Consider the following 13,083-nt stretch of genomic DNA (forward strand, 5'->3'; position numbering starts at 1 on the left):
CCAAAATCCCTATGTCCATTGATAAGAGAATGCATAAACATATTGTGGTATGTTCACACAATGGAAGAGTATGCAGCAGTGAAAACAAACTTCAGTCACATGTAATAACACTGTGACAAATAATACTGAGTGACAGAAACAAGTTACAAGAGAATATATACACTATGATACTGTTACATCAAGTTCAAAACCAGGCTAAACTAAACTGACTTGTTTTAGAGAATCATAAACTTAGGTGACCAACCAAGGAAGGGAATGGATACCAGGTAAGTGAGGATAGTGGTGACCTGTAATGGAAAGTGAGTGACTTGTGACTGTGAAGGAATACATGGGAACCTTCTACGGTGCTATTGGCAATGTTGTGTTTCTTTACAGAGTGCTGGTAAATAAGTATTTACTGTCTAGGACAATAAGCCTTTGTTTTATAATCATAAAACCTAAATCATAAAGGAAAAGTCTGAGAATTCTGATGGACTAAAAGGTAAAAAGTCAGACATCTTAGAAAATGGAACACTGGTTGCTAGGGGCTGGGGAGGGGAGAAAGGGGAAATATTCAATGGATAGAGTTTTAGTTTTGCAAGATAAAACTGATCTGTTGCATAATAATGCACACGTAGTTAACACTATTGTACTGTATGCTTAAAAATGGTTAAGATGAAAAATATTGTGTTTTGGCCAATGGGAAAAAAATTCATGCTCATCTTTAGAAGTTCAAATGCTATTAATACGAAAAAATTCAAAAACAAATTGCAACAAGCACAGGCAAAAGACAAACAGTAACTTGGGGAAATATTTCCATATATATTCCTGATAAATTATTGTTATTTCTCAAATACTGAAGAAAACCAAAGGCTATAATTCACAAAATAAATAGAAAGAGGAAATAAATATATGAAAAAATATCATCTTCACTTGCATTCAACAAATGCCAAAAAAAAAAACCCCAAACAAACCCTAGTATGATCATTTTTGGTTTATTATTAGGAAAGATTAAAATAACATAACCCCCAGTGTTGGAGAGGATGGTGGGAAAATGGGTATTCTCAAGAATAGTTATCCCCACCAGACAAGACAGAAGTTGATACATGCCATTGTTGGCCCATGAATCAAAGGTTAAATTGTGGACTCTTTGATAGACCAATTCATTTCTAGGGAAATTATTCTAAGGAGATGGTCAAAAGAAGTATGTGAAAAACAATGTGTAAAAAACATTCATTGAAAGATTATTTTCCTCTTGTCCCTGGATTGTGATCTTTAAATGCTGTTTACCACCAAAAAGAAACAGGAGTCATTGGAGAAATGGACAACCGAGTTATCCCAGTAAGCCAGGAAGGCGGCTGGGAGGAAGGCAGTAAAGCAGCTGGCATGATTCATTCACTGTCTCTAATGGAGGAATATCCTTGGGGAACAGAAAGGAAGGCAGGTGATCTGGTCTTATCCCCTTGTCAACTGAACCTTCAAGTAAACAGTCCAAGAGTAATTGCCAGAAGGAGGAGATGGTATCTGTGTCCCCAGCTAAGGATTGCTTTCAGTAATAAAACTGATAAGCCATGATATAGGATTCCCTACATAATGTCCCAGGTAAGTTTTATAACTGTCTGCAGTATAAAATAGAGTATTTCATAATGTGAATTTCATAATTTAAATGTACCCTGTGTATGAGGGATCCCGTGAATTTCACTTAGAGACTCCATCTGTTCCAAATGACTATTGATGTGAGAAAAGAAGGACCTTGAGGCCAAGGCCTGAGGTCTCAGATGTCTCTCTGCTTCATATGAGCCTCTTGATTGCCTTAAAGTTATTAGTAAAGCTTGATGCTGATTCCCACATCTGATTTGACAATCCAGTCCTATGTGTTAGCTCAGTAACAACGAATACTTGGATACTGTAAAAAAGACTCAAAAGTCAATTTGAAGAGGCTCCCAATGGGCAAAATGGAACAACTTGAAAATCAGTAAGAGTAACAATTACAATGAGTTAAAAAAAAAAAAAACCCAGTATGCTTAAATCCACGAGTTACGAATGATACATAAAACAAAGCCAACCAAACAAAAAACTTCTCTGGTCGCTTCTGTAGGGTGTCATCCTTCCTTTGCTATACCTCAGGGTAATCACATAGTTGATGAGGGAATGTTTCTCATTACAGAAGTGTTCCAACGAATAAACAAAAAAGGAGTGATAAAGTATTTTACCATTTTGCGACACTCAGTAGGCTGGGGCCATGATCATTAGTGGCTTCCAATGTAACAACAAAAAAGAGACAACCAGAAGCATAACACCACCTAGGAAGTACTCTTGCAAAAAAAAAATAAATAAACAAAAACCAATAATAACAACAGCATCTTATCAAGTCTCTAGATCTAACTGCCAATTTACAAAAAATATAGGGGCAAAGAAAACATGTTAAATTACCCCACTGGTTTGCAGGCTGCAAATTGCAAGGGGAAAAAGAGCAATTCAGGGAGAACCTATAAATCAAAAGAGACCTTAGGAGACATTTCAGCCAAGTGCGATGTATGGCCCTGATGTGGATCTGAATTCGAACAACAAAAGACAACAAATAAACAAAAACTCATAAAAGAAACAGACTCTTGGTGAAGTGTAAACGCTGGTTATTTTACGTCAAGGAATTACTGTTCATTTTTTAAGACGGGATAATGTATGATATTGTGGTTATGTTTTTTCGTTATTGTGGTTATGTTTTTTTGTTAATATACATACTGAATTATTTATAGATGAGATGATATGATGTCACATTTACTTCAAAAGAATCCAGTGTAAAAGAAGATGGAGCTGATGAGACAAAATTGGCCTTTTTGACAGATGTTTAAGTAAAATGATGGGTACATCAGGTTTGTTATGTATTTATTTTTGTATGATACAACTTAAATTTAAAAGGGACACCGGATGCTGTACACAGAAGTGACTGCAAGGGGTTAGGGTAGAAGCATGTGACCACTTAAGACACTACTGCAGAAATCAGACACTAGATGGCGCTATGAGTAGGGGCTGGTGAAGAGTGGCTGGATTCCGCATATATTTTGAAAGGAGAGCCACGTGATTTTCTGATGGATATAATGTGAGATGTGAAAATATTATCTTTAGTTGGAGTTTAAAAAGTCATCACAAATTTCTTTTGTGGTTTATCTTGTTTAAAAATTTTTAAATGAGCTTACTTATTAATGGGGGAAAGTACCTATTTTTTTATTTGTTCTCAAAACAATAAAAACAATTACTGAGAAAACAGTACTTCGAAGCCTTTGCTATCTTTGCAAGAATGGGATAATAAACTCTGGGGCTATGGGTTAGAGAATAAAGGCCCACAATCCCATCAGAAACCTTTGGCACCAGATGGTTCACAATTCAGAAAATTTCAGATTTTAGAAACATAATATAAGGCACAGAGAGTTTATTACGTAACCCTCAAGCAGGGTCCGGGAAGATTATTTTTAACCAATGCCTTAATATTTCTGGAGTAAAACATATGAATATTCATACTATGTGAAATAAAGATCGTAAATGGTCCTAACAGCAGATCAGGTTAGGTTTATTCCCAATTGAGTTTTGGAGCTGAACTTATGACAACACCTTTTGGTTTTTCAGAATCTTTCAGATTTTGACAACGTACATAAGGAATTTCAGTTCAGGTTGGCATATATGTATTTAGTACCTACTGCCTCTGATCTCAAGGGCCTCATACACTATGAATTAAAGTAAAGTAGTAAACCAGCAACTTTAATAGAGGGTGAGGACATACCAGGCAGTGGGAACAAGAGAAAGACATAAGGTTGTCATGAGTGGGCTGTGTTCAGAGAACAAAGTAGCCCAATTAAATTTGTTCTGTTTGACAGAATGTAAGATTATATATTCTAATAAAGTAAGCAGCTGATGTTTGAAAGGTTGTGCTTAGTAATGCTTCTTTAATCATTATCAGCAGGGTATTTTCTATGAGTAGTGTGTGTGTGTGTGTGTGTGTGTGTGTGTGTGTGTGTGAGGGGGTAATACTTCAAAGGTTAGGGCCACTGGTGAGACCTCAGAGAATTTAACACTCTGGGTAGTAAGTAGCTGAAATGGCTCTCTGAATCATTAATGCAGGGTAGATGACTAAGAACAGCGATGTGGGTTGGGCCCATGCTATTCAGCGGGAAGCATAAGGCTAAGACTTTCTGACACTGTTGGGCGACCTCTCCTCTTCTGTGGAGGGCACCAAGGTACATCAGTGGGGACCCTGGACTCAGAACCTACAAGAATACAACAGCAGTGAGGCAGTCTGATAAAATGAGTTCCATTTGTCTAGGAAGCCATATGAAATTTTTAGCACTGTAAAAGGAAAATGCCACTACATCCTTAGCTTCAATGAGCATGATAAGCTGAGTGGTTTCAATGCTTAGTGAGATATCAGGCAGGACGAGGCATTCTTGGAAGACCATTTGGGCAAAAGCTGCTTTTATTTACCCAGTGACTGAATGAGCCTGTTACCTAAGAAAGGGGTTAAATGATGTCTTCACAACTGTCACGTCTTCTATCAGCTAGAGGACTCCGGCCACCAGAGGGCTGGCCTCAGCCAGGACAGACGTCCCAAAGGAGGGAGAAGGGACACTGCTTGGGTGCAGGGCTGCCATCAAGGCTCAGCCAGCCTGAAGAACAGCACGGGCAGCAGGGCGAGGTTTCACCCTGGACGTAGCTGCTGTCAGCACCCAGAACTGGGGCCTGAAGCTGGGGCATGGTTTACAACCTGAAGGGGACCCGGGTGCTGCAGTTTCCAGGTTCTATAATGACACCCAAGGGTCTCTAGCTGGTGTTCATCCAGGACTGCTCAGTGAGACCAATTCAGCAGCCTCTGTTCTACTGCCAAAGGTAACAGCACGGACTTCCGGTGCGTCAGATACAGTGCTGGGGCTCCGTACTAGCCTCAGGCTGCCTGTAAGGAAACTGAGCTAAAAGAGTTGGATGTAACTGGCTTTTGAGGCAGGAATATCTGGGCTTGAGTCTATCCTTTTCCAGCATCTTAACATGAGACCTCTGGCAAAGGCTTTTAACTTCTTGTAAAAATAGGAGTAGAAATACATACCTCATAGATTGGGTCTGGTGATTAAATAAGATAAGGTAGAGAACCCCTCCCCACTAGCCTGCAGTAGTTCAAATACCAGCTCCCCTAACTCGAGGGCCTGAGTTGTTTACATGCTGCAGTCGTAGTTATTTTTTTGGAGAATCCCTCCAACCGTCCAGATTAGGAAAACAGTAATGTTCCCCTAAAGCCTTGGTCACAGCGGTCAATACCATAAACATTCACTAACTTACATGTGCTTCCATGGACTTGGAGTCAACAGCAGAAGCAACTGACATATGCGGGACTCCCAGTGAGCAACTGTGATGGGAAAGTACTTGAGAATAAGCTCTGATCCTTACCACTTCACGCTTTTCCACTTCAAACCAGCGGGAAATTCCAGGTAAACTCTGCACCAAGTATAATGATGTTCTCTCCACCCAGAGACTCTACGGAATACAAAACAAATTAAATCCCCAAGTGTCCCTTCTTTCTAGTTACTGAGCTATGACTAATGTTTGCCATCAATTTGGTCAGGTTTGCTGATTTCTGGAAGCTTTTCCTTAGTATTCATTCTAGCACGTGGGCAATCCCTTCACACTCAAGAAGTTACCATGTAAGGTATAGCTGAAGCTAGGTTAATAATTCCATTCTATGTTGACACTTTTTCCTGTGTGCAATAAGTGATCTACTTCAGACAACAAGCTTAAACTGGAGTAACAGGCCATCCCATTATTTCCTTTGCAATTTCTTTCAAATTCCAATTTAAACTCTCTTCACTCCTTCAGGTCCTGGGGCTTGTCATTTCTATCTGGAAGGGGTAATAGTATCAGCTAGTCAACACAGGATCAGAATAACAACATCCCAAAGGAGGAAAGGCCCAGGAGGAATCATGCAGCTCCATCTTTCTATTTTAAAGATGAAGACGCTAAGCATCAAGGAGGCAACGTGACCTGCTCAGAGGTATATTCTAGTCACCTGTAGAGCCAGCACAGACCCCACCTACTAGAACTTCTGACTTCCTCACCGTGCCACACTTCCTCATGCACGTTTGAACTGCCACCACCCAAGAGGATCTGTATTTAAAGAGCGGAGGCTTCCCCTGGTCAGGAAGAGCATCCCCATGACACATGAAGGCATGGCCGCCTTGATAAGAGCAGCTGTTGGATGACAGATTTCACCTTCGTCAACCATGTTTCTGTACCCATGCCTCACTTTTCTTATTTAAACAAAGTATATTCTCAAGAGAATGATATACTTTACAAAATCCCTGCAAGAATGCCACGTATTCAACAACAACAAAAAACAGGAGGATTTCTTCGTGTCAGCCAAGATCTACTGAAACCGACTGGGCAGAGTCCCTGTGACAGTGGCTGGAAGCCTTCTGGTGGTGACAAGGAGGTAAGCAGGTATGGAAGGGCTCAGGGCAAAGAGAAAGGCATGCTGGAAGTGCTGGGGGAAGCAGAAGGAAGGAGGCAGGCACCTCATTCTGTGGGAGGAGGACAGCACTTTTCAGAGGAGGTGACACGTGAGTGGAATGCTGAAGAGTGAGTAGGAGTTTGCCAGGCGGAGGAAGTGGGGGGAGCGCTGCAGGCAGCAGGAAGCAGCCTGCGCTGAGGCCCCGATTGCTTGCGAAAAGGGCATGGCAGGAGATGAAGAAGAGAAGTTCAATGTTGTGGGAGCTGAGAGGAGGGTGAGTGGGCGGGCTGTGGCGCAGATGAGGCTTCCGGAGGGGCAGTTTGGAGCCAGATGCCAAGGGCTGTCGGCACAGGAAGCAGGAGCCAGATTTATCATCATTTTCTAGGAGGACTGCTATACCACGGATAAATACTTAAAGTGATAGCCATGAGGAAAGGTGGTGCAGCAGAAAATGCAAAGGAGAAGATACCAGAAGGTGTAGGGTGTATGGGTAATGAGAACGTGACTCTGAGCAAGTCAGCTGCCTGACTCCAGTGGATCTCTGACTTGTTCAGTGTAAACAACTGCAGTGAAAACCATAGCATAAACCAACGATCACTAATTGGTTTGGGGAGACGCTAACAAAAATTGAAGTATCCAAAAGGACTAGAAAATGCTCATGGATCTTTTCAGGAACCTCCCAGTTCTGTCTTCCCATAGTTTCTTTGCCTTGATATTTAAGCCATCAGACCTCTTTGCACAGAGGACGGCTGTGTTGAGGGTCATCATAACACTGCAGAATGGCCATGCCTAATTCCTGAAGCTACTGCTGGGCACACTGAGAACTGGCACTTAGGCAGAGGCCACAAGGGGAATTAACATCAGACAGTCATTGCTAACAGTATCAGGAGAATGTTTCCCAGCTTAAAGAGACACTCTGTGATGAAAGAAGCCAAGCCAAATAACCCACAATAATAGGTTTGTTTTGCATTCTTTGTATGGGGGGAAATAGTGACTAACAGAGATCTATCTGGTCTTGCCTTGTCAGTGTCAAGGAAAGAGGAGACTATAATGTGTCTGTGGGACCATCCTGCCCTTTTCCCCTGTGGAGCTGAGAGACAGCCAGAGGGAGCTCTGGATGGTAAGGCATATTGCAACTACTCACAACGGACTGGCACATGCAAGGAGTCTATGGTTTGCTTTTATCCTGTGTCTTCTCACAAGTCCTAATGACACATCATTCTAACAAGAAAAAGCAGAAGATCACACAGAAATTTTCTGCTGCTCCCAGTCTCCGAATCTTCTTTTCCCCTATTGATTAAGCATTCTTCACTCACTGTGGTCTGTGGTATCTCAGAACAAATATTCTGAGGTCCCCACAGTTGGTTCCGTATGAATGAATGAGAGGGCTGAGCTCAATCATGACATCTCCGAGGCTGGTCTGAGGACGACCGGCACGGTCACAAAAAAAGCTGCTTCCAGGGCTTCCTCTCAGACCTACCGAGTCAGGATTCCTGACTCCGATTTCTGACTCAATCTGATACACAGAAGAATTTGAGATCAACAAGACTAAATGATTTCTCCTCCCTTCTGGTTCTATCACCTGACTCTATTCTGAGTAAATATTTATCGAGCGGCTTGTCCCAAGATTCTCACAGGAAACCACATGTAATAGAACTGCACGATACCTTGAATTCATTCTCTTTATCTTTGGTGCCCTTGTGAAATGGTCTGTCATAGCGGAATTTCCAGATATGATTCACTTTATAGAAACTTTTGATGTTGTCTGGAACACCCTCTCTCTGCAGGACCTCCTGGCTCTCCGGAATGGGAGTAACAGCATATATCTGTAAATCTAGGATTAAAAAGTCAAGGAGGAAACCCAACTTGGCAAACTCGGTGGAAATCTGGCTTGAGCTGAGATGTGGCAGAGAGAAGAGGATGGGTAACAATCTGGTGTTTCCATTGGTTCGAAATCATTTTAAAAATTGCTAGGAAGGTGCCAAGAACTCAGTTGACAACAAATCATTTCTCAAACAGCAGGCCTTGAACTAGTTTTAGGTAGGTGATTCTGACAAAGTATCTGTTTAAAATGTCTATAACTTGTGAATTTATTTATCACTGATTTGTTTGTTTTCTTTCTTTCTTTCTTTCTTTTTTTTTTTTTTTTTTTGGTGGGGGTGAGTGGCTATGGCTTGGATCTTAGGTACTTAGAATTACATTAACTGTAATCCTTGTTTAAGAGACACTCTTATCCTTAGTCTATGCATGTCCCCTCTTAATTTGTTTGTATAATAATGTATAAATACCCATGCAACCATGACCAAAGACAGGAACCCGTTGTGACAGTGATTTATATTTACCTGTGTGATGCTCCGTGTCTCCAGCCTTCCCACACTTAAGCTATCACTCTCCCAAATCTTCTACTGATAAGCAGAGTGTTATTGGTGTAGTTGATATTTAAAAAATTACATTAGAGGGGTATCATATTTGCTTGTATGTTTTACACCTTCTTCTCTTTTCATCCTAAGAAGGACAGCAAAATCTTTTCCCTTATGGAATTTCTTGCTTCTATTGCATTTTATTTTCTACTTTGAAATGGTATCCATAATTATCAGTGGGAGTTTCTCGTGTTTTTTATGAACATAAGTTTCAGGAAGACAGAAGCCATCACATAGGAGTGCTGGGGTGAATTCCCTTTGTCTCTAATGCCTGTGTAATTTCATTTGGATTGCTTGTATTTAAATTTTTTTTTCAACATTTTTTATTTATTTTTGGGACAGAGAGAGACAGAGCATGAATGGGGGAGGGGCAGAGAGAGAGGGAGACACAGAATCGGAAACAGGCTCCAGGCTCCGAGCCATCAGCCCAGAGCCTGACGCGGGGCTCGAACTCACGGACCGCGAGATCGTGACCTGGCTGAAGTCGGACGCTTAACCGACTGCGCCACCCAGGAGCCCCTGGATTGCTTGTATTTAGACAATGGGAGTTTCAATTACACAGCCATCACTAAAGGCTGTCCAGGATGCCATGGCTAAGAGTTCCCCCAAAGACACTAAGGTACCTTGTTTCCTTCCTTCCAGAATAAAAGTATCACAGGAAAAGGGGGTGAATGATATGTGCCAGTAAATATAACACTATCATTTCCTCGAACTGAAGCAGTTTCCACAGGATATGTTGGAGGAAAATTATTCTAAGGGAGATCACTAAAAGGAGCTTTAAAAGCAGGTTTGAGACACAGAAAAGTTTAATTGAAAGGAAAAAATTCTTTACCAGAATCCTTAAGGGATTTCCTTTCAACTGACATTGTGATAATAACCAGAACATTCTGTTCAGAAGGAGCTAAGCTGACATCAAGGTGATGAGAAGGAGGGAGAGTGAGAACATGGCTATGGCAGAGGGGGCCAGAGGCTGAACAGCCTTGCACGAAAATGCGCTGCGGCTAACGGCCAGCGGCTCTAACTGCACTCACTGCAGCCCCTCCTAGGTGTGGATACATTGAGCTTCTGCCTGGAAGATGGTCTCATCAGGCTGGTTGGCGTGCTGCATGGCGATGGCGTGGGGGAACTCATTCAGCATTCTCTGTTGGAAGGCCTCCAGCCTTTCGTAGTCATGCCCTCGACACACAAACTCCTTATTCTGCAGGAGAAATAAAAAAAAAGAAATTAGAGCCATATAATCAAGTGCATTAATTACAGAGAGAAGCCAAAAAATAGGGCACTGGCAGTAAGGGAGCATATGCCTCACATCAATAGACTGTCACAACAACAACAAATCCAAAACACTGACACAGTCTGAAAAATTTGCCCAGATATGAAAAATGCAGGGCAAGGAGCATGAGCTTCACTTTCTACTGCTTTTGATAAGACTCAGTAGTATGTGCCAAGCTTGTGTGCATGAGGTGCAAAGAGGCATCTGATTCTCAGAGCACCGAAGTATAAAACAAAGCAATCATGTTCTCTCTGAATGCTAATGAGCACATGTGTTAAAGATTTTTTTTTTTTTTTGATAAGCTGGATATCAGAGTTTGGTGGGTGAATTCTCAATTTGGAGGAAAAGAAAGTAAATGCAATCTCCAAAAATGCGCGTTAATGCATTTTTTTTTTTATAAAGCCCACAGAGATCAACACCGGATCCTCAACACTGGATTCCTACATGGAAAAAAGGAAGACTATCACCGTCTGTATTCCTGCTCTCAGCAGGGCCGGAATGGGAAACTTCCCTGCCGTAACAAACTGGGCTTGGCTTCCTGTAGCCGAGAGTCTTGTTAACTGGCCCAAGATAAGACTTAGGATTTTTAGGGCCTTGCTAAATGTTGGACGTTATTTTGTTTTGTTTTGTTTTTTGTTTGTTTTCTTTTACAAGATATAGAAGCACTCTGTGGGCTGGGACTGTCTCTCATTCAGGCAAAAAATGGTAAAGATTATCCCTGAGGTAGTCTAAAGAGCTGGAAAGATGGGCAGGTTTTTGGAAAGCACCTTTGAAGTCAGGTTAGATATGAGGGAACTCTTCTTGACAGGTGAATAATAATGAAGTTACAACTGTTGAAAACAGTGACTGACTAGGTACTCTGCATGTATCTTATTTAACCCCAACAAATGTGAGGGGGTCATTCCCACATCCTGCGCCATTTTATAATTGGGAACCACGGATCAAGATCTTTATGTACTTTGGCCATGTGTATTACATTCAAACTCAGGTGTGAGACCAAGGCCTGAGCTCTGTCTCCACTGAACATGGCTGACACATCCAGAAAAAACTCCTAGCAGCTATGGGGACCATGAAAGGTTGTAGGTGACATGCCCTGAAGATCTTTAAGAGAAAGAGAGCGTGGTTCATGGTCTTGGGGAGCTAAGGCCCAAGGTTCTCAGAGGTTCTTATAATTACACAAAATGCCCTAAGGAAGAACTCTGAGTCACCTGGAGGAAGTCAGAAACCAGAGGGCAGGGGCAGGGGGCTCAGGGTTGCAGCTGAGAAAAGGCAGGTGGAGGCAAACAGAAAAAAGAGCAGGGAATGGGCTCTGAAAACCTGCCACAATTCTTCACAAACCTCCAAATAAATTACAATCCTTTGGTAATACAGGCTAAGACAGACTACCTAGAAATCAGGACCCTCCCTCCCCCCCCTGCACTAACAATCCCATATTTAAAACTTTCTAGATAAAACAAAGTATACTTTCTGATACTATTTTTTTTAATTCTATTCAAAAGATAATAAATTTGCTTGATAAAATAAGACTATATATATGATATATATTCCTGCATATTACAGAAGTCCCAAAGTAAGTATCTGACTGTTCTAATAACTGCAACATTTTTAAAGCAATGCTTAAATCTTAGAGCAGGTTGTAAAATCAGGGGTTATTCTAAGCATATAATCATTTAATGGTGTTAAAAAGTCATTCTGAAATAAAAATAAACTTGGCATCTGATATTGGAGTTGTCAGGAAATAAAAAAGAATTAAACATTTCTCCGATCAATACTTTTTTCATCACAGCTTTGAGATATAGTTCACATACCATAAAATACACCCTTTTGAAGGTTTTTAGTATATGCACAGAGCAACTATCACCACTGTTGAATTTGAGAACATTTTCATTACCTTGTAGAGAAACTCATATCTATTAGCAGTCACTCCTTGTTTCCTCTGCCCCTGCACCCCTATCCCCCACCCCAGCCCCTGGCAACCACTAATCTGCTTTCTGTTTCTGTGGATTTGCCTATTCTGGACTTTCATATAAATGGAATCATACAACATGTAGTGTTTTGTGACTGGCTTCTTCTACTTAATATATGCTACAAAGTGGCTGAACCACTTTGTACCTTGTAACAGTACTTTATTCCCTTCTTACTGCTCAATATTCCATTGTATGAATATACCGTATGTTTTTCTATCTATAGGCTAATGGACGTTTGGGCTGCTTCCACTTTTATGCGATAATGAATAATGCTGCTATGAACATTTGTGTATAGGTCTTTGTGTAGACATATATTTTCTCTTGAGTATATACCCAGGAGTCGAATTGCTAGGTTACCTTTGTTAATACTTAAAAAAAATTTTTTTTTCATTGTCTTTTTTCTTTTGAAAAGGAAATACACACCAATGGTTAAAAAAAAAAGGAAAAAAAATCCCAAACAGTACAGGACATACAATGAAAAGCAAATGTCTCTCTCATCCTTGATCTCAGTTATTCTTTCCAAATCACTATGCAGAGATATTCTGTGCATAAAGAAATTGTCAATAAAGAACCCATTTTCAAAGAGGGTAAAAACTACTTAAATTGTACACTTATATAAATGTATTAACTTATTTCAACTTGAAAAATTATATTGAAAATGATCACAAAGAGGAAATTTTTATTTATGTAAAAAAATTTTTTAATGTTTATTTATTTTTGAGAGGGAGAGAGAGAGAGAAAGACAGACAGACAGACCATGAGTGAGAGAGGGGTAGAGAGACAGGGAGACACAGAATCCAAAGTAGGCTCCAGGCTCCGTGCTGTCAGCACAGAGCCCGACGCAGGGCTCAAACTCATGAACCATGAGATCATGACATGAGCCAAAGTTGGATGCTTAACCAACTGAGCCACCCAGGCACCCCCATAAAGAGGAAATTTTTAATGTTGAAGTTTGCATGT

General features: G+C 40.9%; 1 protein-coding gene across 5 annotated transcripts in view; it reads right to left on the minus strand.

The window, feature by feature from the left end:
• The window catches only part of DOCK4 (dedicator of cytokinesis 4), a 434,026-nt gene that overhangs the window by 20,911 nt on the left and 400,032 nt on the right, over positions 1-13,083 (minus strand). For all 5 annotated transcript variants that reach the window (XM_043589284.1, XM_043589283.1, XM_043589286.1 and 2 more), the window contains 3 exons: positions 9,943-10,084; positions 8,134-8,300; positions 5,410-5,496 (listed from right to left, as the gene is read on the minus strand). In XM_043589284.1, the coding sequence (XP_043445219.1) occupies positions 5,410-5,496; positions 8,134-8,300; positions 9,943-10,084 (396 nt within the window). The remainder of the gene's footprint in view (positions 1-5,409; positions 5,497-8,133; positions 8,301-9,942; positions 10,085-13,083) is intronic.

Source organism: Prionailurus bengalensis, chromosome A2 (assembly GCF_016509475.1).
Source record: "Prionailurus bengalensis isolate Pbe53 chromosome A2, Fcat_Pben_1.1_paternal_pri, whole genome shotgun sequence".
NCBI lineage: Eukaryota > Metazoa > Chordata > Mammalia > Carnivora > Felidae > Prionailurus > Prionailurus bengalensis.